The 26,309-nt window shown below is 46.1% G+C and overlaps 1 protein-coding gene across 1 annotated transcript in view; it reads left to right on the top strand.

Moving 5' to 3' along the window:
• Positions 1-26,309, top strand: part of KIAA0825 (KIAA0825 ortholog) — a 309,279-nt gene that overhangs the window by 101,852 nt on the left and 181,118 nt on the right. The window contains exons 13-15 of the mRNA XM_066615910.1: positions 21,186-21,325; positions 24,526-24,714; positions 25,530-25,763. Coding sequence (XP_066472007.1) covers positions 21,186-21,325; positions 24,526-24,714; positions 25,530-25,763 — 563 coding nt within the window. The remainder of the gene's footprint in view (positions 1-21,185; positions 21,326-24,525; positions 24,715-25,529; positions 25,764-26,309) is intronic.

Genomic DNA, 26,309 nt, shown 5'->3' with positions numbered 1-26,309 from the left:
AGGGGAAAGAATGGAAAGTGTGAATCACATAGCTTTCCCCAAACCCTTACCCAGAAATAAAGAACCGAACATTTTATACTGGCCCCTCAGCTCCTGTGATTCAAATTTGTCTTTAACTTGACAGGAAATGTAGGTAATTCTTTGGTAGTGTTTATACATATACTATTGTAACACTGATATTTGATTATGGACATGATACCTTGTTTTAATAAAGTATAAGTATGCAGTACTTGACAACAATATAACTCAACCAAAGTACTACTGTCATATTTTATGGTTAAGGGAAATCTGTTAATGTTTATTTGTCCCAGAAAAAGTAGCAACTTTGGCAGTATGGAGGCTACATAATTCTGCAAAAAGTAAACTTTACTTTTACCATTTTGTTCATTTTTTGAACTTATTGCATGTTTTAGAAGCAAACACATAATTTTGTTGCGGTTTCAGTAAGTGTAATGACAATTTACATATGAGACATATGCTATCAGCTGTACTGTCATCCCTTTTCTAACTTTGGACCAGAAATCCTCCCACATTCATTTTACAGCTTATTTATGTTCCTAACAGCACTTCAGTGTTGTTTTTTTTCTTTCCAGTAACTTCAAGTATTTGTAACTGTACACTATGACTCTTCATGCTTATTCAGGGGGCGGGGGAGGAATTCTTAACTTCTCTATTGTATGAAATCTCTCTGGCTCCAGTTTCAAGTTTGCTGTTTCTAGATTGTAAGTTCCTAATGCAGTCAAAAATAAGAGAAACTAAGAATGAGGTGAGCATTAAAGAGGGGGAAGCTTGAAATGCTAGGTTTCCTCTCAAATAAGATGATCTCAATTTGCATTGGGTAAATGTAAATCATTTGTAAATCATTGGGTAAATGTAAATCAAATGTAAATCATTTGCCCTCCATGGGGCCTTTCCTGTCAGAACAGGAGCTTTTCTCTGTCTGTTACTCTTTTCTGCTTCCCAAGGTAAGATTTCACAAGTTTCAGAAGGGTTTGTAAACACTCAGAGCCAAACAAGTTGTTGCTTTAAATCTGTCTTTAACAAATGATTGTAAACCAGAAGTAAACCAGGGTGATTCTTTTAAGCATCTGAATAGTTGCAGGGAGCCCAATTCAGTGTGGGAGAACATTACACCACAAGCAGGGATGCAATGTTTTCCTACACTGCCATTTTCATGACAGTGGTCTCCTCTGAGAAGTGGAAATTTCTCCCGAAGTCATGGTTTGTGAAAATCACTGCTGGGTGTGAAGGACGTAGCCTCTTGGAGGACTGTTTTTCAACATGAGAAAGTCCAAGGAGGAAAAGCATGGAAGCACTTTCCCATGCTGATTTGGCCGTACCTCTGACTCTTCTCCGGTGGGCTCTCCATGGGGTCAGTGAGCCTAGTATGGATAGCTCCTCCTTTCAGAAGGCAGGTCAGTCACAAGCGTCCTGAGTGGAGGGACTCCCTAGCTCCCCAGACTGACCTCGCCTCTGGAGGAAGCAGGTCGGGCTTCCTTGCTTGCTGGCTTGCCTTGCAGGCCAGTGCAACCTTTCACTCCATGGGGGGGGAGCACCAAGCCTCTCTGGGGACAGCCAAGTACCCCCCCCCCGCAGCTGTCTCCCGTGCAACCTTTGCTGTCCTGTTTTGGCTCCTGGAGACTTCTCCCCCTCCAGGCAGTGGGTCACGATGGCCATTTTGGTCACCTTGGGAGCGCGCTCCTTTTTTCTGTGCCCTAACTGCCGCTCGAGGGGGCAGGAGAGGGGTTGGAGGCGCCAGCCATCTAGGCCCCCCCCACTCTCTCAGTCCAAGCTTGAGGGGGTCTTGGCTGGAGGAGAGACCCAGCACAGTCTGCAGAAGGGTGCTTCTGCCTTCCCGCCTTTCCCTGCCTCATTGTGCGCACCCACAGAGGTGGCAGGGAACATGGGGCTCAGCTGAGCATCCTCTCAGCCCATACTTTGAGATTCTCTGGCCTTGTTGCGTAGCCAGACCAGGGACATTTGCCTGAGCGCCCCAGGAGTGCACCAAATTGAGGGGAGCGTGCGCGACACCTCCATTTTTTTCTCCAGCTCCTTCCTCTAGCCAGTAGTAAGTTGCCTCGTCTTCTGCTTCCCTCCTTTCCTTCTTTCTGGCTCCCTGGGGCAGCGGGGGGCAGGCTTGTTGAGGAGGAATTAGGGTCGACAACTTCTCCCTCTTCATCCTTCTTCCCCCCTTCCTTATAGCACATGCTATGTGGGAGGGGCACCCTGGGTGTAAGGGTGATCCCAGCCAGATCCCTCCCGCTGGGGGACCTCCTCTGTTTTCCTCCTTCAGCAAGAACCCTTCCAGGGGTTTCCACTTCCTGACTACTTGAAACAGCTTATTGATAAAGAGTGGGCCACTCCCACCAAGGCTCATGATTCCTCTCTCTCCTCTGGCAAGTTTTATGAGGTGACTAAGGAGGATCTCCCTAGATTTAAATTGCCCATGGTGGATGCCTCCATGGCCACACTTGGCTCTGTCTTAGCTTTGGACAGAGAGGGCCTACCATGTGACCCAGTAGATAAGAGAATCGAGATGTTGGCCAGATGAGTTTTTGTGGCCTCTGCTAGTTCCCTGAAGGCAGGGGTGTCAAACCCGTTTCATACCAAGGGCCGAACAGCATGCACGGTGCCTGCTAAGGGCCGGAAGTGATGTCATTAGGCAGGAAATGATGTCATTAAACAGGTCATAACCAAAAATAAGCACTTTTTATCACTTAGGAACTCATTACCTGCAAATGACAGAAGAGAAAATACACAAATCTTGATCATATTTCAAGATATGGGAGAGCCCAATTTTCATGTAGGCTGCCCTTATAGCAGTAACACCTCAGCACTGCTCAGCAGCTGAGAGCCTGAGGGCCAGATAAAAAGCTTCCGCGGGCAGCATCCTGCCCCCGGGCCTTATGTTTGACACTCCTGCCTTAAGGCATCCATGGCTTCTTCCCTATGCGCCAGGGCTCTAGTACTCTGAACGCAGAGGTTCGCAGAACAACATAAGCTGACTGATCAGACCTGATCTTCAGAGGATGGCTTCTTCTGCTGCCTTCATAGCAGAGACCTCTGCTGATTCCATCCAGCTCTCAGCTAGGGCCATGGCAGCCAGGGTAGTGGTACGCAGAAGCACTTGACCATAACTGGGATGTCAATTCAGCTCTCATGCCAAGGTAATAGCTCTCCCTTTTCATGGAACCAAGCTTCTTGGGAAGGACCTAGACCCTCTTCTAGTGGAGTCAAAAGGGAAGTGCAAAGTTCTCCCCTCCCTGCCAAAGTCCACCAAGTCAGTCCCCAAGAAACAGCAACCGTCCTTTCATGGCCCTAGGGTCTCTCAGTCTACCACTAGTTCCAGTGGTTTCTATAGTGTTCCATCTGTTAGCCAAAGAAATCCACCCTTAAGCCCACTCTCAGCAATCCAACCGCTTCCCCGTCAAGTCAGGCAACAAGCAGCAATGACTACCTGACATCCTATAACCTCCCAATAGATGGAAGGCTGCAGTTCTATACCCACAAGTGGGACTCCATAACATCGGACCAATGGGTCAAGGACACTATGCAGCAGAGCTACTCCATTGAATTAAGGTCATCCCAAGAGACAAATTCCTTCAGCTGCGAAGACCATCTTGTCACCTCAAGCATGCCATGGAAGCCATCCATCACCTGCTGCAGATCAGGGCCATCAAACCAGTTCCATATTTTGAGTGGGGCAAGGTGGTCTACTCCCACTTCTTCACAGTGTCCAAGAAGTTCGGGGATACCAGACCTAACCTGGACTTAAAGTGGCTCAGCAGATGCTCCTACACCAGTTCTTCAAGTTGGAGACCCTCAGATCCATCCTAATGGCAATTCAGAAAAATGACTTCCTCACCTCACTGGACTTCCAGAAACCTTATCTTCATTTATCTGTTCCTCCCAGTCCCTTCTCCACCTGTGGGCCATAATAGACACTCACCTCCATCAGGTCTTCTTGTCATAGGAACATTGGATCAAGATTTCCCAACTCATCTCTTCTGCCTTGCAGTCCACTCACCAGGACATCTTGATGTTTGCATGTCTCCTGGGGATGCTGACATTCTGCCAAGATATCCCCTGGGCACGGTTCAGGGCAAGAGCTCTTCAACATCTGCTGCTTCTCTTCCAGGACCACATTGCCTGTCAGAGAAACAAACTAGTTACGCTGGACCAGGAGATTTGGAAAGATCTACGTTGGTGTCTGCAACCACACAGACTGAGCCAGGGATCCCCAGTTCTGGTGTCCCAATGCACAATCCTGCACACCAATGCCGGTTTCTTCAGCTGGGGAGCTCATCTGAGAGACAGAACTGTCCAGGGCAGGTGGTCTCCTGATGAGGCAACTTCAAACCATCTTTCTGGCAACATCACAGCCAGAGCTCACATCAACTGTCAGGGAGGCCAAGTCAAAGTCTCTCCTGAACTAGGCACGACTTTTCTTCCGCTGGGCTGAGAAAAACCTCTAATCCATCAGGGCAGAGTACACCACAGGAGTCAACAACATCATGGCTGACTGGCTCAGCCAAAAAGACATTGATCAGCTGGAATGGGAGCTCAATCACCAGGTCTTCCAGGTGTTCCAGGATCAATTCAGCCCATTTTGCGTGGATTTATTCGCATGTCATCTAAACAGTCAGCTACCATGTTTCTTCAGCAGGGGGCGCTTTTCACAGTTGGCGGTCATGGACACTCTCCATCTGCAGTGGCGAAGGGGCATCTTTTACATCTTCCCTCAGGTCAAGCTTCTCCCAAGAGTGGTCAACAAGAGCAGAGCAGAAGATCCTCTTGGTGTCCCCGCTCTGGCCTCGTTGTCCCTGGTTTCCAGACCTTGTGGAGATAAGATTATAATGCCGTTGTACAAATCGATGGTAAGGCCACACCTGGAGTATTGTGTCCAGTTCTGGTCGCCACATCTCAAAAACGACATAGTGGAAATGGAAAAGGTGCAAAACAGAGCGGCTAAGATGATTACTGGGCTGGGGCACCTTCCATATGAGGAAAGGCTATGGCGTTTGGGCCTCTTCAGCCTAGAAAAGAGGCACCTGAGGGGGGACGTGATTGAGACATACAAAATTATGCAGGGGATGGACACAGTGGATAAAGAGATGCTCTTTACACTCTCACAAAACACCAGAACCAGGGGACATCCACTAAAATTGAGTGTTGGGAGAGTTAGAACAGACAAAAGAAAATATTTCTTTACTCAGCGTGTGGTTGGTCTGTGGAACTCCTTGCCACAGGATGTGGTGATGGCATCTGGCCTGGACGCCTTTAAAAGGGAATTGGACAAGTTTCTGGAGGAAAAATCCATCACAGGTTACAAGCCATGATGCGTATGTGCAACCTCCTGATTTTAGAAATGGGCTATGTCAGAATGCCAGATGCAAGGGAGGGTACCGGGATGAGGTCTCTTGTTATCTGGTGTGCTCCCTGGGGCATTTGGTGGGCCGCTGTGAGATACAGGAAGCTGGACTAGATGGGCCTATGGCCTGATCCAGTGGGGCTGTTCTTATGTTCTTATGTTCTTAGATGTCAGTCTCTCCCCCATTCTGACTTCCACTGAGGCCAGACCTCCTTGTCCAGGGTCCAGTACTTCATCCCCAGCTTCAGATGCTATACCTAGCTGCCTGAAGATTAAGTGGCACAGGCTTGCTAAACTAGGTTACTCAGAACCTGTACTTCGAACCCTCCTAACAGACAGATGGCCTTCCACCAACAAAGTCTATAGTTACACCTGGCGGGCACTATCGAGCTGGTGTGCTTCACGTGATATCCTTCCTAAGTCTATCAGGGTTGAGGACTTCTTAGAGTTTCTCCAGGCTGGCCTTGACAAGGGCTCAGCACTTCCACCTTCAAGATGCAGACCTCTGCCATTGCCTCTATCCTGGGTTACCCTAAGGGATCTAAACTGGCTTCTCTGCCCCATGTGAGGAAGTTAATTAAGGGAGTTTCTTAATCCTCTCCCTGTTGTCAGCGCCCCTTCCTGGGATCTCAATCCCTCACTAGGCCCCCTTTTGAACCTCTGGTCATATGCTCTCTGCAGTCTGCAAAGGCTTATGCTGCGAAAAGATGTTTTCGATGCCAAAGCACTTCTCACCTAATTAAGGACTGTCTTTCCAAGAAAGGCAAGAAACCCCTGCTTTCTGGAAAAGGAGGAGGGGTGAATTTGACAGTCACCAAAGAAACAAAGGACTGTGTTGATTGCTTTGTAATTGATAGTGGGGCCACGGCAAACATTTGCAACAGCAAGGGACTGTTTAAAACGTTTGAGGCAGTGAACAACCAGTGTGTCATGCTTGCTGATGGAGTCACTGCCAATGTATGTGGGAAAGGAAAGGTCTTTCTACCTATACTGAACAGAACCCTTGAAATGGTTTATGTGCCTAACCTCACTTATAAACTCCTGTCTGTTGCTGCATTGACAAGGCAAGGATACACTCTGACATTCACTGAGAAGGAGTGTGTGATAAAGAAGGATGCTAGGCATGTGGCCACTGCTGAACTGCGTGGTGAGTTGTATCTGTTAAGCACCACTTCAAAGGCAACTGTGGGGTCTGTGTTTACTCATGAGCCAGCGCATAAAGACTGTATTCATAAGTTACATCGCCAACTTGGTCATGCGTGTTTCCCAGCCCTCAGAAAGACTGTTGAACATTCTGAAGGGATAAAATTAAAACCCTGTGGCCTATACCTGGACTGTGAGGTGTGCAAAGCTGTGAAGTCCAAGGCTGCACCCACCAGGAAGCCTGGTAATTATGAAACTAAAGAAGTCCTGGACCTAATCTTCATGGACTTGATTGGGCCATTTTCTCCCAGTATGGGGGGAGCAAGATTTGTATTGTCCATTGAGGATCATTTTTCTTGTTATGCTTTCTGTTATCTGATGCAAACAAAGGCAGAGACAAGCCAGACTGTAGAGTACTGGCTTAAGTTTGTGAAAAGAAAGACAGGCAAGCTGCCAAAAACCAACATTACTGATCGGGGAGGAGAATTTGTTAATCTGAAGTTTGAAAAGTTACTAAAAGGCAATGGCATTGAACATTGCTTGACAGCCCCGTACCAACCGCAGCACAATGCACATTGTGAAAGGCGGGGCCAGACGTTACAGAATATGGCTTTCTGTATGATAAAAGACAGTGGGTTACCTTTAAGTATTGGGGCGAAGCAATGATGTGCGCTTCGCATACTTTAAACGCAATCTGGCATTCTGGTACTGGACAGATACCGTACAAGCTCTGGCATGGGAGGACACCCTCTCTGGACTATTTACATGTGTTTGGTGTCCCCGCATATGTACATATCCCTAAAGCACTGAGACGCATAGGGCAACAAAAGAGCAGAAAAATGTATTTCCTTGGTTACGATGCAAACCATAAGGCTTACCGTTTGGGTATTTGCACTCTAAGGCCATTGTGATCAGTGCGAGTGCAAAGTTCTTGGAAGATACTACGGGGTGGGAACGTTTAGGCCCCTGTGTCACCACCTCCTACCCGATAGGGGACCATAATGGAACGCTACAACAGAAAACTGTCCCTGTTAAAGGGAAATCACCTAAAAGGCAACTTCCAACGCTGAAGGAGGAGCCTATGGAAAGCAAGACATCTTTTGATATGGATATGAGTAGACTCCAACCTGAGCTTGAGCCTGAAACAACAGCTACGCAACCTGAGGAGGAGGAAATCACTATACCTCGTAGATCAACTAGAGAAAGGAAAGAACCTGACCGGTTTAAAACAGGGACTGTTTGTCAGGCATTCATTGAACCTTCCTCGTACGACTCCATAAAGGACATGCCCATAGAGGAACAGGCAGCCTGGAAAGATGCCATGAACTCTGAATTAAAATCCATGTATGAATTGGATGTATATGAAGAGACTGATCTCCCACTTGGGGAAAAGGCAATTGGGTGTAAATGGGTTTTCAAAGAAAAAAGGGATGCAAATGGTCAAACCAAGTGCAAGGCTAGGTTAGTTGCGCAAGGGTTTGGGCAAGATGCAACTGACTATGACGAACTGTTTGCACCTACCCTTCGAAACAGTTCACTGTATAGCGCTCTGGTGATAGCGGCAAAAGAGGATTATGTGATCAGACATCTTGATATAAAAACCGCTTATTTACATGCACCTCTAAGACATACCATTTACATGAGAAAACCTACAGGAACTCCTGAAAATGATAAGAAATACTGGTTACTTAAGAAGAGTCTATATGGGCTCAAGCAATCAGGATTTGAATGGAACCAATGCCTTTCTAAGACACTGAAAGATGAAGGTTTCCACCAGGGTATAGCTGACCCATGTGTATTTACCAGGGGTAAAGGCCAGCGAAAATGCATAGTACTATGTTTCGTGGATGAGTTAGCTATACTGTGCAAAACAACAGAACAAGCAAATGAACTAGTTGAGGTATTGAAAAAAAGGTTTACATTACGGGACATGGGTAAGATACGCAAATATGTTGGGTGGAAATTACAGAGGTGTCTAACGGCTATAAGATCTCGCAAAGAGAAAAAATAGCCCTATTGCTAAAGAAATTCAACATGGAGCAATGTAATGGGGTGAAGACTCCTATGGTGACTGATTTTGATAAAGATAATACACCCAGTCCCATGTTCGATACACTATGTACAAGTCATTACTGGGGAGTCTGATGTACCTTAGCCAATGGACGAGGCCTGACATCGCTATGGCGTGCAATTTGTTAGCCAGAGCATCGAACCAACCCACGCAGAGACATTGGCTAGCAGCAAAGCATATATTAAGGTACCTGAAACAGACAATAGACATGTCCTTGTACCTAGAACCTAAGGGTGATCTGAGACTCACCGCATATGTAGATGCAGGCTTTGCCACAGACACTGAAACTAGGCAATCTACCTCAGGAATGGCACTGTTTCTAGCTGGAGCCTTAATCGGGTGGAAAACTATGAAACAAAGACGTGTCTTTGTCAACATATGAATCGGAATTTGCTGCACTGAGTCTAATGTTCACCGAGCTTATTTGGCACAACCAACTGCTAATGGATCTTGGCATACAAGTGCCAAAACCCATTAACGTGATGGAAGACAATCAGGCGGCCATACAGATGGCTACGACACCTGGCGTAAGGGGGAGATCGAAACACACTGATGTGCGCTTCCATAACGTAAAGCAATGTGTTTCCGATGGTCTTATCTCCCTGACCTACTGCGAGTCCAGCCAAAATGTGGCGGACGCACTAACAAAGGTGCAATCCACAATTAAGCATCAAGAAAACTGTATGATGCTGGGGCTAAGGGTCTGAGCAGGATAAACTGTCCTGAACCAAGGAGGAGGATGTCAGGTCTATGTTCTGGATAAGGCAGAAACACAGCCAACAAGGTGGTTCAGGAACAGGTGCAGATTGCTGGAGTCAGCAGGATCAGCAAACACCTGTGACTGCCTCACCCTGGGTGTGGCTTAGCCTACACTGATTGGCCACTCCAACTACTTAATGTTTGGTCTGTTGAGCTTCCAGTGCAGCAGTAGGAGTGTAGCAGGAGACTACTGAACTGCTGCCAGTAACTTGGGAGGCTGGATGTGAGTATATACATGTTGTTACTGACCATGGAATGAACTTTGACTGTGTATCTTGGAAAACTGATTTGGATTTGTTGTTTATGGACTGACTGCTCATTGTGCTGACTAGGACTGTTTACTGATTACTCTACCTGTGATAACCCTTGCTCTGAAATATAACCACTGCATATAACTCTGCTGGTGTATGCTGTTTTGTGTGCCTGCTCATCCAAGGTTCCATACAACTCTTTACCAGACAAAGGGTTGCAACTCTAACAACAACTCTCAGTACCAGTGGCAGTGTCCAGTGTGTCATTAGAGGGTGGGAGAGGAGTTGCAGTGCTTTTTATAAAACACATGCAACACACGCACACACGAGAGCAAAACATTTGAGTACAGGAACCCAATGTAATGGCCAATGACATGACTGTATAATCTGGTGGTGAAAGAAAAATGGAGATGAGGGTGGAGGTACATAATAGTTTATTAAAAGTGCTCAAGAAACAAAAAAAGGCGGGGTTCAGGCTGAATTAGCTCATTCATACTTAATCTAGAAAGCGAATTCTATAGCTAACATTCACAAAATGGTGGAGCCCTGGGAAAAGTGATGAAATGGAGGAGGAGAGAAAAGGAAGGGGCAGAACAAAGAGGGGGGAAACATTGTGGGGGTATGTGTGAAGGCCTGGGAGGGGGCAGGGAAGGCAGAACAGGGCTCTACTGCATCCCACCCCATCCCAGATCTGAGAGCACTACTTGGGGCTACTCAGTTCTGGGCCAGCTAAATTGGTTGCGCAGATTCAAGTAACCCCATTGAGCAAAGTGGGGCAGTACACAGGGTAAGGGAACAAAAGTCCCCAAACTTGAGGAGACCTCCAGCCTGCTCAAAACTAGTGCTGGATGCAGCATGGGCCTGGTGGCCCTGATGCACTAGCATTGAATGAGTTTGGCCTGTTCGTCTTTATGGTAACTTTTTACTCTTTAAATCATTCAATCAGTACTTCACTCCAATAAATAATTATCCATATAGTGACTGTCAGCCCAATCCTATCTAAATTCCCCCCCCCCCCACTGATGCAGCTGCACTACTAGAGCATATTCTGCACCCGCTACCACTGTCGGTGAGGGGCAGTCCCGGAGGTCTCCTTCATGTAAGGGAACATTTGTTCCCTTGCCTGGAGGTAAGTGTTCACTGCCACAATGGATCTGTTTGTACCTGAGCCTGTGATTTTGCTGGCACAAGTCCTAGTGGTCCAAGAAGGTGGATCAAGGCCTGGAAGGGAGATAGGTTATTGGCAGAGCTGCTGCTTCTGAAAATGCTCCCTTCCCAGCCATGACACACCCACCACCTCCCATGTTTCCCATTCCATTCTTTCCCTCCATTTTCCACCCATCTCCTATCCACCCTCTGCACCAGCTTAACAGCTCTAGGGACTTCCCAGAGGCCACTAACACATGACTGCTCGTCACTTGTGAGCATGTTCAGGCCTCTATATTCTGCAGCAAAGGCGGTGGTGGACTGCCAATAGCTTCTGTATGAGTGGGCCTCCAAATGTAATCGTTTTGTGAGGATACATGCAAATGATCACTTATGATTTTCTTATTACAAAACTGAACATTTATATGAGCCGTATTTATATATAGTTCACCTTTTGTCTCTTTATGCAGCTAGCCTTGTGTTCACAGCTACATGAGCTTGAAGGATGAGAGAACATATGCCTCTCCATATGTCCAATATAAAACTTTTCAGTACATTTACTAGTGTTAGCATAGTGGCTGCAGGGAATGTCTGCAGCACTCTGTTTTCCCTCTGAGTGAATCACGTCACTGTACATTTCAATTTGCATGATACTTTGAGAGCCAAGGATTGGCAAATACTGAGAGGCAATAATTTCCCATCTGGTCAGTGATACAAGTTGGCTTTATCTCTGTCCCAATACTTCAGACATTGCTTTAAATATTACTTTAGATATTATTGTTGAAATACCTAATGGTACAAACGACCTTACTTTTCTCACCTTTACAGATTAAGGGAAGTACTGCAACTAAATGACATAGTATTATACTATATATACCATTGTGCAAGGTACCTTACAATAACATGGTCAAAAGAGCTGAATACACTTTTCCCAAATGTCAACCAATTAAACAGAAATGCAAAAAGCTTTATTTGTTGGACAACTGGGTAAAGGGTTGGGCTATGCTAGTGGTTCTAAACTCTCAGGGAGAGTTTGAGAACCACTAAGTGTTTGCTTAGAAGGCAGAGGGGCGGGGGGAAGGCAAAGACACGATGCCCAGCATCATACCACTGATCGGGGTGCATGGGTGCGCTCCCACTCACCGCTGCCTGCAGCACCCTCCCAGGGGTCGGGAGAGCCCAGTGCCAGCCTCAGCATGGCTCCCCATGCAGCGCAGAGCCCTTCAGAAGGCTATAGCAACCACTGTTTCTCAATTGCAAAAGCGGAAGTGGTCGCGATTGCCTTCTGGAGGGCTCTGTGCTGTGTGGGGAGCTCTGCTGAGGCTGGAGCCAGGCTTCTCCAACCCCTGGGTTGGGCTCCTCCAACCCCACCAATCCTGCAGGTGGCGGTGAGTGGCAGCGCACCCTTGCGCCCCGATCAAAGGCGCGATGCTGGGCATCGCATCTCTACCTTCCTCTCCTCCCCACCTCTTAAGGGAAAACAGCACAGGGCTCTCAGGCTGGGGCATAGCCCCAGTTTGTAAACCACTGTGCTATACAATAAATAGTCTTACATACTATATATGCCCCTTCCTGCTTTTACATAAGAACATAAGAACAGCCCCACTGGATCAGGCCATAGGCCCATCTAATCCAGTTTCCTGTATCTCACAGCGGCACACCAAATGCCCCAGGGAGCACACCAGATAACAAGAGACCTCATCCTGGTGCCCTTCCTTGCATCTGGCATTCTGACATAGCCCATTTCAAAAATAAGGAGGTTCCGCATACACATCATGGCTTGTACCCCGTAATGGATTTTTTCTCCAGAAACTTGTCCAATCCCCTTTTAAAGCCGTCCAGGCCAGTCGCCATCACCATATCCTATGGCAAGGAGTTCCACAGACCAACCACACGCTGAGTAGAGAAATATTTTCTTTTGTCTGTTCTAACTCTCCCAACACTCAATTTGAGTGGATGTCCCCTGGTTCTGGTGTTATGTGAGAGTGTAAAGATCTTCTTCCTATCCACTCTGTCTATCCCCTGCATAATTTTGTATGTCTCAATCATGTCCCCCCTCAGGCATCTCTTTTCTAGGCTGAAGAGGCCCAAACGCCGTAGGTTTTCCTCAGCCCCGTAATCATCTTAGTCGCTCTCTTTTGCACCTTTTCCATTTCCACGATGTCTTTTTTGAGATGCGGCGACCAGAACTGGACACAATACTCCAGGTGTGGCCTTACCATAGATTTGTACAACAGCATTATAATATTAGCCGTTTTGTTCTCAATAACTTTCCTAATGATCCCAAGCATAGAATTGGCCTTCTTTACTGCCGCTGCACATTGGGTTGACACTTTCATCGACCTGTCCACCACCACCCCAAGTTCTCTCTCCTGATCTGTCACAGACAGCTCAGAACCTATCAGCCTATATCTAAAGTTTTGATTTTTTTGCCCCAATGTGCATGACTTTACACTTACTGACATTGAAGCACATCTGCCATTTTGTTGCCCATTCTGCCAGTCTGGAGAGATCCTTCTGGAGCTTCTCACAATCACTTCTGGTCTTCACCACTCGGAAAAGTTTGGTGTCGTCCGCAAACTTTGCCACCTCACTGCTCAACCCTGTCTCCAGGTCATTTATGAAGAGGTTGAAAAGCACCGGTCCCAGGACAGATCCTTGGGGCACACCACTTTTCACCTCTCTCCATTGTGAAAATTGCCCATTGACACCCACTCTCTGTTTCCTGGTCTTCAACCAGGTCTCAATCCAGGAGAGGACCTGCCCTCTAATTCCCTGTGGAATTTTTTCAGTAGCCTTTGGTGAGGGACCATGTTGAATGCCTTTTGAAAGTCCAGATATATAATGTCTATGGGTTCTCCCACATCCACATGCCTGTTGACCTTTTCAAAGAATTCTAAAAGGTTCGTGAGGCAAGACTTACCCTTACAGAAGCCATGCTGATTCTCCCTCAGCAAGGCCTGTTCATCTATGTGTTTTGAGATTCTATCTTTGATGAGGCATTCCACCATCTTACCCGGTATAGATGTTAGGCTGACCGGCCTATAGTTTCCCGGGTCCCCCCTCTTTCCCTTTTTAAAGATAGGTGTGACATTTGCTATCCTCCAATCTTCTGGCACCGTGGCCGTTTTGAGGGACAAGTTGCATATTTTAGTGAAGAGATCAGCAACTTCATTCTTCAATTCCTTAATAACTCTTGGGTGGATGCCATCAGGGCCTTATTGATCTTTAATTTATCAATGAGGTCTGAAACATCTTCTCTTTTAACCTCTATCTGACTTAACTCCTCGGTCAGGAGGGGCCATTCGGGCAGCGGTATTTGCCCGAGGTCTTCTGCCATGAAGACAGATGCAAAGAACTCATTTAATTTCTCTGCCATCTCTAAGTCTCCTTTTATCTCCCCTTCCCCTCCCTCACCATCTAGAGGGCCAACCGCTTCTCTGTTGGGTTTCCTGCTTCTAACATATTTGAAGAAGCTTTTATTATTCCCCTTAATGTTGCTGGCCATGCGTTCCTCATAGTCTTGCTTGGCCTCCCGTATCACCTTCTTACATTTCTTTTGCCACAGTTTATGTTCCTTTTTATTCTCCTCATTAGGGCAAGACTTCCATTTATGGAAGGAAGCTTCCTTGCCCTTCACGGCCTCTCTAACTTGGCTCGTTAGCCATGCGGGCACCCTCCTGGATTTGGTGCCCTAATTTGAAACCCTTCTTTCTTCGTGGTATACACCTCTGCTGGGCCTCTATTACTGTTGTTTTAAGCAGCCTCCATGCAATCTGGAGAGATTGGACTCTTTTTACCCTCCCTTTCAACCTCCTTCTAATCAGCCTCCTCATTTAAGGGAAGTCTGCCCGTCTGAAGTCAAGGGTTTTTGTTAGAGATTTGCCTGGTATTCTTCCCCCAACGTGCATGTCAAAATGGATCGCAGAATAATCACTGTTCCCCAATGGCTCAGTAACATTTACATCTCTAACCAGGTCCTGTGTACCACACAATATTAAATCCAGAGTCACCTGCCCTCTGGTGGGCTCCGTGACTAGCTGCTCTAAGCCACAGTCATTTAGCACGTCAAGAAATCCGGTCTTCTTATCGTAACCAGAACACAAATTGACCCAGTCTGTATGAGGATAATTGAAGTCCCCCATGATTACAACCCTGTCCCTCCTTGTCACCTCCCTGATCTGTTTCCTCAGTTCAAGGTCCCCTTCCGATTTCTGGTCTGGAGGACGATAGCACACCCCCAGTATTACATCGCTGCACAAGCCTGGTAATTTAATCCACAGAGATTCTACGGTGGAGTCGGACCCACCTTCAATCTCTACTTTGCTGGATTCTATCCCTTCCTTAACATAAATGGCCACCCCACCTCCAACAGACCCCTGCCTGTCCCTCCTGTAGAGTTTATAGCCCGGGATTGCGGTATCCCACTGTTTCTCCGCATTCCACCAGGTTTCCGTTATGCCCACTATGTCAATGTTTTCCCTTGTCACCAGACATTCCAGTTCTCCCATCTTTGCTCGGAGACTTTGGGCTTTCGCATAAAAGCATTTGTACATGGAATGCCCCAGGATGGGCTGCTTATTCATCCTCTTAGGTCATCAGAGAAGGCCTTTTTACAAGTGCTGCCATCTAGGGAGGTACGTGGGGCGGCGGCAAGAAATAGGGCCTTCTCAGTAGTGGCACCAATGCTATGGAACTCCCTTCCCCTTGACTTAAGAATGGCTCCCTCTCTTGAGACCTTTTGGCGAGGTCTGAAGACCCTTCTGTTTAAACCAGCCTTCTGAGTTCTCGGCCTTTTTAACATCTTTTAATATTTTTTACAGGCCTGATTCTTTTATGACTTGCTGCTGCTCTATGCTCTTTTTACCTATTTTTTTATCTGACTGCTGTTTTTATGATATGTGTTAATATGTTTTTATTTGTTTTAAATTATGTTTTTTAATCTGTTGTAAGCCGCCTTGAATCCCTTCAGGGAGAAAGGCGGGGTAAAAATAAAGTTGTTGTTATTATTATTATTATTACTATTCGCTCCTTTGTCCCCGCATCCTCTCACTGTGCCAAACTGTCTATCACATCCCATCATGCTACCTAATCCCAATTTCTTCTCCTACTCTTCCTTTGTCTTGTTGTTCTCTAACCTCCCCATCCTTGTCCCATAGGGATGAGGAGTCCCAAACCGGATGCCCCTTGGCTCCTGTCGGCCTTCCCCCAGGGATCAGTTTAAAAGCTGCTCTGCCACCTTTTTAATGTTATGCGCCAGCAGTCTGGTTCCATTCTGGTTCAAGTGGAGCCCGTCCCTCTTGTACAGGCCCTGCTTGTCCCAAAACGTTCCCCAGTGCCTAACAAATCTACACTCCTCCTCCTTACGCCACCGTCTCATCCACGCATTGAGACCACTGATCTCCACCTGCCTAGCTGGCCCTGCGCGTGGCAGGTAGCACTTCAGAGAACGCTACCGTTGAGGTCCTGGCTTTCAGCTTCCTGCCTAAAAGCCTAAATTTGGCCTCTAGGACTTCCCGGCTACACTTGCCCACGTCGTTGGTGCCGACATGCACCACAACCGCTACCTCTTCCCCAGCACTTTCTACCAGCCTGTCTAGATGAGAAGTGATGTCCGCAACCTTCGCACCAGGCAGGCAAGTCACCATGCGGTCCTCACATCTGTTGCAAACCCCCCTCTCTATGCTGCTAATAATCGAATCCCCCTCTACAAGAAGCCCCCAACCCCCCTTCCGCCAAGCGGAGCTTTTGTGCTTAGAGCGTGAAATGGCCTCAGTGCTCCATGTCTCTGCACAAAATAATTTCAGATGATGACAGTGAGAAACACAAATAGCAACGGTGAGGACTTTACATAGCAGTGTCTAGTCTTTGTAGCTAAGAAATGAACTAGTAGTCAAACCACATATTAAAATAAGAGTGCAATCCTAAAGGAGCACTTGCCCAACACAAGTCCCTTATGCCCGCCTGGGCGGGTCAAAAACATGCTGTAAAGCAAGTTAGTGCCTTCTCTTGTGTTGGCTGGGCTGTTGCAAGGATGCGCACTGGCCTGCGGAGGCCAGATCCGTCCTCTCCACCAAAGAGGACAGGTAGGTCCGCGCTGGCCAAGCTCGACTGGCTCAGGTGTCTGGCAGGCATGGGGAGGTGTCGCCCGGGGACTAACCTCATGGTGGGAAGGACCAGGGAGGATGCGGCAGACAGCCAGGAAGCCCTGCAAACCTGGGCAGGTGGAGGCGTGGGGCGAACTGCAGGAAGACCTGCAGGGCGAGGGAGCCAGAGCCCGCAGATCTGGCCGGCCCCCGAGCAGCAGGCAGTAGCTGTGCCACCGCCCAAAGGAGCTGCAGGGCGACCAGCGGGACAGCCCACAGAGCGGGGAAGCCGGAGTCCACAGGCTCAGCTGGCCCATGAGCAGCAGGCAGAGGCGGCACCACCACCCAAAGGACGGGGAGCTGAAGCAGCCACCCAACCATGCCGCTCCCCCCAAGGTGGCAGGCACAGGCGGCTGGAGAGCTGGATGGCCCGAGATCTCGGGTCCAGATGAACCCCAGAAGGGGTGGAGCCGAGAGGGAGCGTGGCAAGGCTCATAAGGAGCCCAACCACTGAGGTGGGAGGTCGTTCCTCCTGAGGCTCCTGGGCGAGGGAGAGGGGCAAGCAGGGAAAGCAACCTCCTCAGCCTGCCCCCTGGTGACCAGTGGGGGAAGCTGCCTGGCAGGGCACAGCCCCAGGCAGCAACCCTGCTCAGGGGTCTGGGAAAACCCGGACACCCACCTCTCCCTGGTGCAGTGCCAGCAGAGGGATAGGCAGGGCAGCCTATCCCTTACCAACCACTTGGGACCCCAGGAGGACATCCCAGCTGACCCCCCTGAAGGGGAATTGCAAGGGATCTCCCTACCTTTCCAGTAACAGCTCTTGGGACCCAGACCACAACAGTGGCAACAGGAGAGACCCAAGAGAGCCGCAGCCTGTTCGCAGTGGACCAACAGCTGAGTACCCTCAACCTCGTTGGGGTAAGGTACAGACCTCTGCAGCACAGGCATTGTTCATGCTAATTCCCTCCAAGAGGCTTGTGAAAGGAACAAGGACTCTGATTTGATTTTTGTGATATATACTTTATTAAGGACTTGTACAATTGGGACTCTGTGTTGTAACAGGTCCTAATGAATGTGAAGTCATTGACTCGATTAAATCGGGCATGCAAACCACTTTTTTCCACTCCTTGTCTTCGCTGCCGCCCTCCTCGGGCTTGCGTCTCCATTACCGCTACCTTTGAGGCCCCGCCCCAGGGATGGACTTTACAGGAGGGTAGGGAGGAAGTGTTTGGGGGTGGGGGGGCAGGCAGGTGTCCAGCAGGAGGTGGGGCCAGGATCCAGCAGTTATGCCGGATCCTAGCCCCATTCCCAAGCAGCAAAGAACGGCTCCAGGCTGCTTTGTTCTGCTTGGATCTGTGCCACCTCTTCAAGTAGCGCAGTTCAAGTAAACCCATTGGGGCCTCTGCGGCTCACCCTGGGGTAAGGGGAATTTTTTCCCCTCAGTCAGCCCCAAACTTGCACTGGATTCAGCGTAGGTCCACCGGCCTACCTGTTCCAGCACAAGTTAAGACTGTGCTGTAAATGGACCATTGTTCCTGACATACTTAACTTTTTACTAAACTGCTGTTGGGGAGGGCTTAGCTAGGTTGAGACCATGGTGTAGTGGGAGGTGGGCTTTTTGTTTCTGCTTTGGTCTTGATTTGAACTGGTTCCTTACAACTTTTTGCAAATGGGAGTTTCTCTCATGAGGTGGATAAGAGCCATTGGTGACCCAGCCCAGACTGAGGTCATGGTGGTAGCCAAAGGTAAAAACCCCTTCCCCGGTATTGTGGTTCCAATCTGGATGGGGTCCATCATACCTATTATTTAGTAAACAAAAGTAGGCTCATCACGGTCTATAGTGCAATGTGTAATTTGGTCCTAAGTTGAGGCCACAAGGGTTTACTTCCAAATTCCAGTCAAATAGTGCATTTTTTTTACTCTCTCCTGTTGTGAAGAATTTGAGCATAGGCACCTATGTTAGCCATCCTGAAATTAATGGGCACTGCTTAAGAGTATGATGGGGCTAAGAAAATAATTATAGTTATCCAACTTAATGAGGACTACTTTCCACTAGAATGTGTCTCCATGTGAGATTCAGGGCATCTCAAGAAAATGTACAGACTTTATGATGTCAAATTTATGATGCTATAATTCACACATATACTATAATACTATTATTCACATCCGTACTGCATATAGTGTACACAGAAGCACTTGCTTGACCCAGGTTCCAATCATATCCAACTTTCCAATGCTGGTGCATTGCAAATAAGCAAACAAATGTTCCCTTACATTGAGGGGGCCTCTGTGACTGCTTCCCCCACAGCAAAATGCAGCATGTGCCTTGTTGGCATGGTTGCATCAGTGCTGGAAAGTTAATGGGCCCCCAATTAATTAACACTAACATTATTGAGTAAGGAGTCTGCAGACATGAACCAACATGTGTGCTGGAATGGTGACACGGGGTTGGCCACCCTGGTGGAAATGCAGGGCTCTGGCCAGCTCCTCTAGGGCTGTGGGGCACCATGAGCGAGCCCCTGGGGGTGGAGCTGCCCCTTAGTGTGCAGTGACACCATGCTGATCAACTGGGTAGTGAGCTTACCTCCATGAGATCTCGAGTTAGGCCCTGCCTGAAAGCTTGGTGATGTGGCCAGCTCATGAGACCATGGGCTGGGAGCAAGGTCGAAAGTGGGGCCACCTGCCACAGTGGCTGGGCTGTTAAGGAGCTGGGCAGCTAAGGGGAGAGGTTACTTCTCTCCCAGCAGTGCATCCCTGGGAGGATGGTCACCCGAGGCAGTGGCCTTATCCCTTCCTAGCACTGAAGGGGCCATAAAAACCCAGGCAACAGGAACTAGATCCTGTAGCACCTGGGAACAGGACCCTCTGGGGGAAGCCCCAGGGCCAGCCCTCCCTGGCAGCCCACCCCCAGTGAGTCCTCCACGGCAGCACCTTTGACTGCCCCTCGACATCTTGGGTGGGACAGGCCCATCCTGGGGAACCCCGCCTGGCCCACTCTGCCCACACCCCAAGATCCGAGGTTCCCAGATATGCATCTGCATGAATGACAGCCAGTTGCCTCGACACCCTGCAGGACGGCCCACTGGAGAACTCGGGAGACGTGGTTTGCATAGACTTTGGCCCTCTGAAGTGAAACAGGAGATACTCATGTTAAAGGAGTACCTTATGACATAACAAGGCTCCATGAATGTTAAAGCAATCACTCAATTAAAACAGATCTACCAAACAGTTCAGTCAACTCAGCACTTCTCTGCCCGATGGGGTAAGTTGCCAACAGCCCAGGAGCACCTGGCAAGCCCGGCCAATAAGTGGAAGGCAGGGTCTTGGCTCACAATGGATGTGATGGACCATTCTACACACAACTTTCATTGCTTCTTTTATATGTTCAGTTGCTGCATGTTTGAAGTCCATATGAATTAGAGCTCATTAAACTGTGTGTGCATTTTTTGAGACTCCTTGTATATTGCAGAACATTGTTGAAGTGGGGTATTTTGCAATTTATTACTTGAGGCAGACTGCCCCTTAACCTAATACTTTTCATATTTAGCAGATTTATGAATTTGGCCCAATACTTTTCTGCTGAATACTGTTCAAATCACATCTCTGGTACAGTTTCTAGTACTGACCATCAACTTGAATAGTTATTTTTCAGGTCAGTCTCACTGTTATCTTGATAAAATTTTGCCTCGGTTATAGTGTGACTTATGGTTTTCATTGTACTCTCTCTTTTCCACAGTTTGTCACTTAGGGTGCAGTCCGAACCCCTTATGACAGTGCTTTCTAGCACTGACTTAAGGGCAATGCAGCTCTGAGGTAAGGGAACCAACATTCCCTTACTTTGAGGAGGCCTCTGTGAGTGACACCCAACTGTAGGATGCAGCACATGTCCCATTGGCACCGCTATGTGAGTGCTGGAAAGCACTGACATAAGGGGTTAGGATTGCGCCCTTAATTACTTTTATATACTCTATTTCAAATATTTTATAACATCATTCTAAACAATTAAATATAACACTGAAATAAAACATAATACTTCAAATTTATTCAGGCATTAAAAAAATCATTTTTGCTTCATGAAACAAGAGCATACATGGTCCCAGTGAAAGAGATAAGTGAAGTTACTTTGTATCAGTTATAAATTTGGCAGTCTACCAAATGTTAATTTGCTTTTAGCTAGTTGAGATTAAATGTAATTCCTTCCCTGAACAGCCTTAAAGTAAGCAACCATGAAAGCATTTTTGAAGTAATCTGGAAGGAATTGACATTTAAAGGAGTTAGCATTACATCTGCACTTTAAGGCTATTAATTTCATAGATAAATTAACTACATTATTCTGTCTTTAACTTACATTTTGAAAGGACTCCATCAGCCAGAGAAATGGCAGCTCAGGGTCGACTGAAACTGCTCTTATCCCAACCATACTGTAACTGGAACTTGCTTTTGGAAACATTGCTACATCATGATTGTCTCTTAGTGAAAATTTTACTGAGAAGTTCCAGTAAGTATTGATGCTATCTATATTTGTAATAATATCACTGTGGAAACACAGGTACATTATTTCATTATTTTTGCTACTGGAAAATCAACAGAAAGACTATAGACTTCATAACATACAATTAATATTTAGCTATATACTAAATCAAAGTTGCATTCTCGTTTTCTCTGATATAATTTTTTCAGGCTGAATATATGCATTGTTACAGACATATATTATTACAGACACATATATTGACAGACTGAAGGTTGCCAACCCATATATTGACAAATAGACTAATATAACTGTAATTCAGTATGCTTTTAAAAGGAAATTGACATATCAAGTTTTTATTTAAAACTGCTTTAATTATTGTAATTAAAAATAATTAATACAACTTTCATTGCATTAAATATTTTTATAAGACTGCTAAGATTTTTTAAAATATGGGAAGTGTAAGTGTGGTTTTCATTAATATGGTGCCTTTCATTAAGATAATAAAGGTTGTTGCAAAATAACTAATTTGGCCACAGGATAAGTGGTTAAATATGAAAAGAAATTGTATATTAAATATGAATTCATATTTTGTTCTGCAAATACTCTTTGGAAAACAAGAAATATAATTCCAAACTTTTAGAATGCTAACTTCAACAATTTTGCAGTACTCTTAAAATATGTGATGTTGCTATCTATTCCTACTATCCTTTTGCAAAGCAGTTTCATATTGGTTATATTAGGCAAGTGTACTATTTAGTTCTGTCATTTCAAAGTGTTCTAACATTTGTCAGAGAGCACCACCACTCAACTTCTGTCATGTTTCTTATTGAATGCTACAGTGTATTCACTTACTTATTCAAATGTATGTCATCTTCTACAAAGACTGACAAATGTCTGATGAAGATCATATTCCTAACTTTCCATTACCCTGTATTCAGTTTGACTGGCTTGTTCAATTATCAATTATTATAATATAGTGACGGAATTTATTAATCTATTGACTGACCATTCCCCTGAGTTTCAGCAGAAGTTATCGTATTTGGAAACGTTCAGTCTTAAATGAATGTTTCTCTAACACAAAATTATCTATAGTGTGTGGAACCTATATTAGCATAAGAATATTAACTGTTGTTCTACAAAGGTGTATGCATGTTGGCTCTAAAACAACAGCAGAATTATTTTTCATAAATCAGGGCAAGATCATAGTGGATAGAGGTTCTCTTTTTTGCCAGTTTTTTAAAATGTTTACGTTAATGGGACAACTATATTTATATTCTGCCTTTCCTCCTGGGATCTTAAAGCATTGTAAAGAAGGTTCTCAGGCACTCCCCCATCAAGGCAGTGACTAGAGTGATAGTAACTGGCCCAAAGTCACCCATGAAGCGTCATGGCTGACTAGGGATTTGAAACTGGATCCCACCCACTCCTCAATTTAATTCCCTAATCCCTACCCACCAAAAACCTGATTGAAATCAAGGCTTTAATCTGCCATCTGCAGACCCAGCACTCACCAGGGTATCTCCTGCTAAAAACCTCTAACCCTTCTCCACCCCATCACCCCAAGAATAACCTCCTTACTTAACTTACCCCCTTAGGGCGCAATCCTGACCCGGGATTGGGCCAGTGCAGGTCTTTTGCGCTGACCCAGGAGGGTCACAAACGTGCTGCAAGGCACGTCTGCGCCTCCTCAAGAGGAAGCTGGTTCAGCGCTCTGAGAAGTGCCAGCCTGCGGAGGCTGACATAAGCCTCCGCGCGAGCTTCCTCTTGGAAGGGGGTGAGTGGGATCCAGTTATGCTGGATCCCAACCCCCGTTCCCAGGTAGAACGGAGTGGCTTCTAGTCGCTCCACTCTCCTCGGACTTGCGCCACCTCAAGAGGTGGCGCAGGTCCGAGGAGACCCGTAGGGGCCAGCAGCCCTTACCCGGAGGTAAGGTGAAATGTTTCCCCTTACCTCTGGCTAAGATGCTTATGGCCACTATCCTGCGCTGGATACAGCACAAGCCTCCTGACTTGCCTATTCCAGCACAGATAGGATTGTGCCATTCATCACACAGCCATGAGAATATAGGAAGTTATCACACCCACCAGAAGACTAGCTCTCACCAGGCCACCTTTGGCTTCCCATCTCGTGGGCCATCCACAGCACCCTCCCCCCTCCCCCAATTCTGCTGCAACAAGGTAGCTGTTCTTACTCCTGCAGCTATTCTGCCTGACAACACACCCGCAGCTTCTTCTCACCCCAAGTCAGATGTTCACAGCTGGGGACAACTTGTGCTGTCTTCACAGGCACTGGGGCTCACCCAGGAAAATACCTCCCACTCCAGAACTGACCAATGCAGAGGGGAGTGGGGCTCCACATTGGGTGTTGCAACTCTGCTGTTTTTGATATGTAGTGATTTCAGGTACATGTTGCACAGAAACTCATATTATCTAGACACATTCCAAGTCACATGGTATTTTTAGATAAAATCTTGCACAACTTTAGATTCTGATTTTATCCTTTAGAAAAGTAGTCTCCAAACTGTAGATTCTGATTTTATCCTTTAGAAAAGCCGTTTCCAAACTGAAGACCGCTACATGCTGAAAGTCAGTCTACCTGGTACAGCTGGAGCTTACTGTTCCATTGGGGAGCCTCTTAACTTCGTTTCTGATCTCCCTCAAATCTCACGCCGACCAGTCAAACTTACCCAGAAATCCAAGCACAAAGCCTGTTGGGACAACAGAACATGGAAGTGACTGTCAGTGCAAGGTTTGGGGGAGATCAGGTGTGAAGATGAGAGGCTCTCCTGCAGAATAGTAAGATCCTTTTACACTTCAGGGTGCACGTGTAGCACAGACACAGATTCGGCCTGCAGGATCCGTTCTTTAGGATAGTTTGGAGAGCCCTGCTTCAGATAACTAATCCAGCTGTAATTATGTTTTGAATACATATTGCAAAATGTAGGTAATAGTTTTATAACTGTTTTCTAAAATCTCTCTCATTCTTTAATATGACTGCATGATAATTCAAAATAATTATGTAAATATTGTTCTGTTAAAATTATTTTTCTCTGTTCATTGTTGGGTATTAATGCAGTTAAAATACAATTTTTTCTATAATTGGAGGGCTACAATTCAGTGCACAATCGTATGTACTGAAATCAGTCACAGTTTAGTACGTGTAATTTTGTATTCAGTTGTGGTTATCTACCACCTTGACTAAATTATGATTTCTTTTCTATTCTCAAGAATGTGAATTGTCCAAAAGTGGAGAACAAGGAACTTGTTTAAACCTGGAAAACTACAAAGAATCCAGTTTACCTGAAGCAATCTTTATAGTATTGTCCTATTGCACTTTATCTCCCAAATCACTTGGTCGTGTTCTTGAAGACTACATGGAAAAAGAACAAATATGGGATAGTTTATGCAATATATCAGGTATGAAAACTGTGGTGAAAGGTCCATTGTGTGTGAGATACATATTTTATAGTTTTGGTTTGTTCGTAAGATATAGGAGAATACAAAAGCTTGCATTAAATTTTATAATATAGGTCCTGCCTCCCTATATGTGCTGAGTCCTGCAGTTTTAACTAACTGCAGATTCCGAACCTGCAATGGAGGGCAGACCTGAGTTCTTGGACATGACCGAAGATGTTCTCCACATCCAGGAGCTTTTCTGAGGTGGGCAGAGGCCTTGCAGGACCTCTGTGGGCCTCAAAAAGGTCTCTGGGTGTACCAGAAAGGCACTTTGGGTTTTTAGAAAAAATGGAAGTACTCTTCTAGCAGCTGTAGCGGCTTTGTGAGACCTGTGGAGGCTTGTGCAGGCCTAAGAAAGGATTCTGGAGGTACCAGAAAGGCACTTGTGGTTTTCAGAAAAAACATCTCCAGTTGCATCCAGAGGTCCTAGGACTGGAGCAGCAGATTTGTTTATCTGTGGGTTTCGGTATCCACGGAGCATCCAGGAATGACGTAGATACTGTAGTCTGTCTGTATTGCAAATGTTCTGGAGATTCATTTTAGGCATGTTGCTAACCTATCTAATGCCAAAGTCAGGTGTTGTAGAAATTGTGGCAGTGTTGTAAAGTATGTGTAAGTGTAATGCTAAATATTATATACTGGATGTTTTGCTTTCCAAAGAGATCGGTAGCCCTTTGCAAGATAAAATGCTAATGCTGAAAAAAAATACTTTCTAAAATTCTATTATTCAAACTTTCTCACATGGGTCATCCCTTTTTCTCCCCCCCCCCCCAAAGTTTCTAGTTGCTGTGAGTCAGAGCCAGAAGTTATCAGATGCTTGAAGCAGACTGTGATTAATTCTGTTAAGGGCATAGTAAAACAGATAATTTCTTTGATGCATTCATGGGAAGCCAAAGAGAACTATGGAACCTATCAACACAAGCAAATTGTTCCTGAAAGTTTGCTGAAGACTGTTCCAAAGGAATGGAATTATACACCTAGAGAAATGAAGAGAAAAGAATCTGGGAAATGTAGGTGTGTTCTTATGTAAACCTGTCAAAATAATGGTTACCCATTTAATGAGAACATATCAGAATCAAAGAATTAGAATTAAATGTTATGATTTGACAATGAACACTTTAGTTACACAATTCCTGATATTTTTGAGACGATTATTAATAGAGTTGTTGACATATTTCTGTGAAATTCTTTTTAACTTCTAGAAAGAGAGTGGTTTTAGGGCCCAATCCTATCTAATTTTCCAGTGCCGGTGCAGTCATGCCAATGGGGCGTGCACTGCATCCTGTGGTGTAGGGATAGTCACAGAGGCCTCCTCAAGGTATGGGAACGTTTGTTCCCATACCTCGAGGTTGCATTGTGGCTGCACAGGTGCTGGAAAGTTGGATAGGACTGGGCCCTTTGTGGGGGCAAGAACAACCAAGAGCCTTGTGATACCTTATAGAATGACACATTTATTGTAACATAAGCTTTCATGAACCTACTTAATCAGAAACACAAAATATTCACAGCTAGGCAACAGTAATGTACCCCCCTTTTCACTTTGCAATCCCTTGCAG

Source organism: Tiliqua scincoides, chromosome 2 (assembly GCF_035046505.1).
Source record: "Tiliqua scincoides isolate rTilSci1 chromosome 2, rTilSci1.hap2, whole genome shotgun sequence".
Taxonomy (NCBI): domain Eukaryota; kingdom Metazoa; phylum Chordata; class Lepidosauria; order Squamata; family Scincidae; genus Tiliqua; species Tiliqua scincoides.
The sequence above is the reverse complement of the archived record's forward strand: the minus strand, read 5'-3'. Positions and strand labels throughout refer to the sequence as shown.